The sequence below is a fragment of the Apis dorsata genome, unplaced genomic scaffold (assembly GCF_000469605.1).
Source record: "Apis dorsata unplaced genomic scaffold, Apis dorsata 1.3 scaffold_293, whole genome shotgun sequence".
Taxonomy (NCBI): Eukaryota; Metazoa; Arthropoda; class Insecta; order Hymenoptera; family Apidae; genus Apis; species Apis dorsata.
The window spans coordinates 830,583-838,003 of NW_006263568.1; the positions used below are offsets into that span (position 1 = coordinate 830,583).

Genomic DNA, 7,421 nt, shown 5'->3' on the forward strand with positions numbered 1-7,421 from the left:
AAATAGAGATCACTTGCTTCAATCACACTTGAATGCATGTATTGACACATTTTTACAATCGATTCCAACACATCATCAGTAATCGACTCGTCTTGTATATCAATGAGAAATGTCATTGCAACACTCTAAAACAATAAATTTAATTATTTTATATATATAAAAGTATATCTTAATTTTGATTGTTTATCATATAAATATATAAACGAACGATACGATGAACTAAATATGTGTTTTGAACATTATAAAAGGAACATTCCAAATTTTATTTTCCTATCGTACAGTAAGTTACAAAAAGTTTCCATATTCTTTTTCTTCAATTTTTAATTGAACTTAATTGTGTTACAAAAATTATTCTATTTTATTATAAAACTTTTTGATTATGAAATTTTTTTTACTTATAATAATATAGACAAAGAAATTAAATATTCCATTTATTTTTCTCTAATTACTATGAAAATAATAATTGATCATTGCTACAGATCATTAAAATGAAATCGTATCCATTTATTATTGATCTCAATATATCACAAATCGCAAAAAATAATATAACATAACAAACTTGAAGAGCAGCTTCTGGCCATGGACAAAACCAATCAATTGTTGAACAATTTACTAATGCTGGAAATTGTCTGATACGGGCACGAAAAACTTCACCGATCGGACTGAAAATTAAAAAAATACTTTTATTTTCAACTTTTAATGAGATTATTGATGAGATTTTAAAAGATATTGCGAGGATTTTATAATTTTGCTCTTAACCAATATATGATAAATTGTAAGTAAACTTTTGTTGATAGTTTATAAGTAAAACTTTTAAATTCAAGTTTCGATTCATCAGGTTTTGATTCAACTTTAATTACATATTTTCAACGTACAATATATATAAAAAATTTTGAAATCTGAATAATTTATTAAATCATAAAGCTCACAATCTTATGTTAAATTTTAATATTTCTATTTCATAAAATTACTTTTTTTTAAATTTTATATTCGCAAATCTCTTCGTCTTATCGATCTAACCTTAAATTTATCCAATTTTCCACAAATCGACCTTTTATCTAATTCCTATAATATTATTTTCTAGAATATACGTTTCTTTGATATCTTTCTCGATATACAATCCTATTACATATCTCGCACAAATTGGAAATTTTGAGGTAAGATTTTGATTACTCGATAACTATTATTTTGATTAATCGATATTTAAACTTATATTATATATCTCGCACAAATACACATATGACGATTTCATAGATTATTAGACATCTTTCATATCTTCATTTTTTGAATATCTTTTTTATTTCATATCTTCATTCAATTTTGAACGAATCAGCGGAGAGTTTAGTTTTGTTGGATATTTCATTTAATTTTTTTTTTTTTTTTTATCATACCAAGAATAGATACTTTTTTCATATATCTACCTCATAGTAATGACGACGTGTAAATTATTACGGACTGTCTTCACGTAAGCGGAGAAAAGGTTGCTTCTATTAATTGCTAACCCTGCTTCTTGTACTGCTCCACGCATAGAGTGATAAATCTTTTCCATTTCATCCACTTTGTAGATATTGGGAACATCACCATTGTTTAAGACACTATTCAGATCTTCTAGCATGGAATCGTCCTTTATCTAAGAATAAAAATGGAAAAATTAATATTTAAAAATAATGAAAATTTAAAAAGTTTAGATTAAATAAAAAATTGTTAAAAATAAAATTGAGAAACAAGAAATAAATTAAAAAAAATATTAGAAAACTGATATATTTTCATAAACAAATATTATTTGAAGATATTATTTCATTAATGTTTGAAACATAAATGTTTGAAATATAATTACATCGTTTGTTAAACGTTCAATGATATTAATTATTCAAAAATATCATTTTACATTGCAAAATGTGAATACCGTTTCAATACGCATTTAATAATTGGAATTGAAAATTTTGAGCTAGGATTTTGATTACTCAATAACTAGTATTTTGAAATCGATATTTAAGCTTTTATTATAAAGATTTCATAAATAATCGATATTCAAGCGTATATCGTAGTAATTTATTAAGTAATTTATTTCATATTCGAATGTAACTGATAATATTTTTATAAAAATAAATCAAATTATATCTAAATGAATTTTATTGATAAATTATAAGTAAATTGTAAGTAAATTATTGAATTAACAGGCATACTTGTGTATCAGAAAATAGGAAGACAATATACTGATTTTGCACTCCGGCATACATCATTGATTTTTTTATATCTTCATGCCAGTCATGAGCCGTATAGACACCACTTAATTCTATTTGAAAGCAATTGAAATCTTGTATATGTGCAGCTAATCTTGTCAAGCTTTGTCTTCCTGAATAGGAATAATAATATAATTTTAAAAACAAATAGTAAAAAAATTAAACAATAATAAAAAAAATTAAAAATAGAAAATATTGCAAATTGAAAATTAATCAAATCTCGAAATTTTGTCCAGAAAAAATATAAATAATACCAAAAAAAATTTAAAAACTATTTTTATAATTTTCTAAAAAAGAATTTTCTATTTATTTGAGTTTAAAATAATTTCTTATTTTCGTATTTATGAAAAATTTTCGTTCTCATTTATTTATCAAAGAAAAAAATAAATTTCAATATCACATTCTCTCAATAGCAACGACGATAAGAGTGAATGAAAAAGGACGCTAATTCCAAATATATTTTTACACCTGATCCTCCCATTCCTAGGAGAAGAGCATTTCCTCGAGGCTGTCGTATAATTCGATTTATTCTACATATGTGATCTATGGCATCTTGAAATAGTACTAGCTTCATAGGGCTTACTGAGACAGCATTGTAATCTTCGAGAAATTCTTCTAATACTTCTTGCATCTAGAAAGATTTTTATAATTAATAACAAAACAGAAGAAAGATTTTTACAATTAATAACAACAGACAGGAATTATAAATATAAGTACGAAATCAATCATTGAGATTCCTTATTAAATATTTTGCAATAACTTTTTTTTTTGTAATTCTTTTTTTTATAATGTATTTTTTAAATATTATAGCGATATACAAAATTATATAAAAAATTTAACATTATAAACCTTGTTAATCTTACCGTATAATTTTAAATTACTTCCAGTAAAATTAAATAATATACTTGCTTTTTTGTGATTGATTATTTCTTCATATTCTTTGGTAACTCCCATGAAATCACCAAAAAATATTATTTGATCACCGATAATTTCGTTAGGATCACATTCAAATTCTGTTTTCATCATATTTCGCAAGAGATGATCGAACCAATTTCGGTCTTCATCGTTTATTAATCGATCGCTGTACACTCGTACATTTTCGTGATACCAGAGTAATAATAATTTGTTCAAGTGCTATAATGTAAGAAATATGTTTGTTACGTAAAGTTGTTTTTTAAACAAGAATAAAATCTATATTTCAAGAATTTTATTTTATGCTATTATTTATATATTATATATATTATTTATTATTATTTATATATTATTTATATTATTTATTTATATATATATTTTATATAATATATATATTATATATATATATTTATTATATTATTATACATATTTTTTATTTTGTTTATTTTTTATTATTGCGATAATTTGTACAAACCTCAATTTTTTGTGGATTCGCCATAAGCATTCCCTGAAACACTTTACTGAGATCACGAAGATTAAAAGTGTAATGGGATTTGAGAGGTGTCGGCAACATTTCTTTGCATATGATTGTATACAAATTTAATGTTGTGGTTAAAAAAACATCCAGCATGTGTTTAAAATGAGTGAGTGACAACCAGGCTTTCAGAATCGTCCCGAAAATGTGTCTCTAAATATAAAAATATCATTAATAATATTTTAATAATATTAATTTATCTTTAAAATTGATTAAAATACTAATAAATTTTTATTTAATTGCAAAGAATAATTCAAGTTATATCATCTCAACTAATATAAAAAAATAATTCTTTCGTTTCTAAGAATAAAAGATCTTTCATATTTTCAAAATTATTGCATAAATATATTGGAGTGGAAAGTGTTAGATATTCGTGTGCCTGATTTGACCTTGCCTTGATCTTTTTAAGAACACCAGGGATAAAACAGATTCTACTGGAGGTGTGTTATAGGATCTCGTTATTAGCCTAAACTGGTGATCGAAATAAATTATGGGTAGGCACTGGGACGATTTACGATACCTAATTGCGTTGAGTCTGGGGGAGAGAACAAATAAAACCAACCACCGACGGATACTTTGTCTCTTTCACGAACCATAATTATTCATTGTGGGCGTGTATTGACGACTCAACGGAATAAAACCGGATAAACGGCGTAAAGGGAAATGAACGAGTGTCACCTGCTGTTATCTGCCACCCCTTCATTTTTTTAAGGTTATGTACACCTAGGCGAGGTTCAGAAATCGAGCTTTCTTACTTTTTCTTGAAAGTGTACAATTTATTAAACCTTATGTCAATATTAAATGTTCAGATAGTCTTTGACTCGAAATAAATTTCAAGATAATTTCAAGATAAGTTTTTTTTTGAGAATTGTAAATATCATATTTAATTTAAATTGTTTTATCATGAATTTTATTTTTTGTATTACAATTCGCAAAGAAGCACAAGGTATTGATTAGATTTCATTCAAGCAATTGAATCTCAAAATTAAAATTTTTTTTCCATAATTAAAGAAATTAAATTAAGGTGGAAGAAATAGAAATGCATGTGATAGTATCGAGAGATGGACGGAATGAAATTTTGATATATTCGAGCCAGACGAAGATAAATTATTCCGTCTTCTTTCTTAATTGCTTCCGGTTCTCCAGTTTACGGTCGTTAACTGACGGAGCGTCGTTTAAAAATTACCTTATCATCTTCCTCCATTTCCGGGAATGCAATGAAATGGAAATGTCGCAACAATCTGGGAGTTACTGGATTTCTACCGCCACCAGGCGGTCCCATCGCAGCGATAAAATTTACGTCTTCGATCCACCTGAATAAACCGATTTCCTTTCGGTCGTACCATCCTGAAATAGTATTTTCTCCTATTTTTAATTCCTTTATACGATCCGTTATTTTCGCATTTAACTTAGTTTATTTTTAACTTAGTTTCGTTTATTTCATGTTTAAAATTATAAAAACTTTTAATTAAATTTTTAATTTAACTAAAACTTTTAATAAAAATATAATACATAGAATAATTAAAAAATATATATAATATAATAAATTGAAACGAATTACCTCTAAAATCCATGAATTGTCTGACCAATTCAAGTGGAGGCTGAGCTCCAAATGTATCAAGTGCAGGCATATTCAAATCATCGATGAAAAATACTTGTTTTCGAAGTAGTGGCGGTCCATACACATTTCTACGCCTTTTGATCAATTTTTCATCAACTAAATCCTTTTTAGAGATACATATATATGTATTTTACCAAAAAATATAAAAATATAATCGAAAAATTTTTTTCTAAATATTTTTAGAGAATATTTTAAGCCATGATTAAAATATAAAATATAAATATAATTGAACAATTTAATAAATTTAATTTATACCTGGGTCTGATTTGCGGTAGTTCTGGCAGAGAAAGTAATAAAGTCACATATGTACTTTTTGTGCATTTGCCTCATAAGTTTGGCGCTTACTGTCAACGTTTTCCCGCTTCCAGTTGGCCCAATGCAAAGAGGATTCGATTCATTGATCAACAGATAACCTACCAAGGCTGCGTTTCTTACGCTGTTCATTGTTGGTATTTCCATGTCTGTGATACGATTCCAATATAAAATTAAACCATTTTTTTAAGTTTCATGTAATTCGATCATTTTTTTCTTTTTTTTTTTTCACCTACGAATTTCATGTCAAGTGTAATGATCATTGGAGGAATGTCGTCCAACCATTTGTGCCATTTCGGTGGAATTGGTTCTGGGCCATCAATTATATCCGTGAAACCACCGTCGTGCAATCTACGAGAAAAGAATTTTTTACATTTAAAAAAAAAGAAAAAAATAAAAAAAGAAAAGAAAATAATTACCTGTAATCATATACTAAACCTTCTTCAGGGAATGGTAATTCGTGTTTATGTTTCTTCTGTACACTCCTTATCCAATCATTGAATATACAACGACTGTTGTAATCGCAACTCGCTCCAAGACTCCACACTATCGCGAAAGATGCCCAAGGTGAGAGTAATTGAGCTAGAATGATGCGTTGTTTTTTTTATTGTGCTTTTAAAATTGATAAAAAAAATTTGACTCAAAATTAATATAAAATATGACAATAAAAAGCAACCAGCTTGTTTTAAAAATTAATTATATATCAATGATTTATTTAAAATTTTTTTATTTTTAATAATTCATTTTTAATTCAGTTCTTTTCTTTTTAATGCTGTAATTGTATGTTTTCTTAGTTTTGATATTAAATCATACATTTTAAATGATTGTTTTGTTAGCAGAGATTTGTAGTAGTATATGTAACTTATATCGTAGCCAGTAGTAGTAGTTTATAAATATTGCATCATGGAGAAGAATCTAATTTTTACAATAAATATACATATATAGCTTTTCAGTAGGATGTATTTAATTCAATTTCCATTTTCGTGATTGATATCCACTTTCAAGATTGATATTACTCATTAAAAATTTAAATTAATATAATAATTTAATGCAATTCTTACGAATTAGTTCTTGGAAATGGGCAGATGGTGGAGGTTTTCCTTCTCGACCAGCCATGGGACCAATACGAAAGTTCATCAAGTTTATATAAGATTGCACCATTCCAAAATTAACGGTTGTCTCGATTTCCCGTAAACGACTACGTAAAATCTTCAATCCCGGAAATAAAAATTGCTTCGTCAATTCTATAATTCTTTCGATATATGCACTCATGTTCTGTAATTATATATTTATTTTCTTATTATTTTGTTTCCTATAACTATTTTTGAGTTTTCTAATAATTCAATAACAAGATTCTATTTAAGTTATCCTTATTAGTTATCTCTATAATTGGAATGTTCAAAAGCTAATCAAAGCAATAAAAGTGTAAGACATTCCTTGAAAATCTCTTATATAGTTTAGAAAAATTTATTGTTCAAATTTTTAATGATTTTAATTAAGTCATTAATAAATTATTGAAATAATTATTTGATTGATTTCTCAAGTGAAAGTTTAAATAATAAAAAAGTTCTTGAGCTATATAAATCAGACAATTTGACTTATATTTGATTGACTTTTGAATCTTCGAATTAATAATTAAATTATCAAAATTTTGATTAATCATAGAACTTACTTTAGGTAATTGTTTTATCCAACAATTAATTAAAGGTTCAAGACCCAAATCTTCCGGTTGCATATATACCATGCCGCATCTGAGAATAATAAATTAAATTATTATATATATATATATATATATATA

General features: G+C 26.0%; 1 protein-coding gene across 1 annotated transcript in view; it reads right to left on the reverse strand.

The window, feature by feature from the left end:
- LOC102679331 (dynein heavy chain 1, axonemal-like) overlaps positions 1–7,421 on the reverse strand; it is a 28,794-nt gene that overhangs the window by 18,057 nt on the left and 3,316 nt on the right. Inside the window, 14 exon segments of the mRNA XM_031511203.1 lie at positions 8–125; positions 560–662; positions 1,422–1,630; positions 2,187–2,356; positions 2,712–2,874; positions 3,153–3,377; positions 3,631–3,843; positions 4,877–5,037; positions 5,252–5,414; positions 5,567–5,772; positions 5,856–5,974; positions 6,043–6,205; positions 6,685–6,898; positions 7,296–7,374. Coding sequence (XP_031367063.1) covers positions 8–125; positions 560–662; positions 1,422–1,630; positions 2,187–2,356; positions 2,712–2,874; positions 3,153–3,377; positions 3,631–3,843; positions 4,877–5,037; positions 5,252–5,414; positions 5,567–5,772; positions 5,856–5,974; positions 6,043–6,205; positions 6,685–6,898; positions 7,296–7,374 — 2,306 coding nt within the window.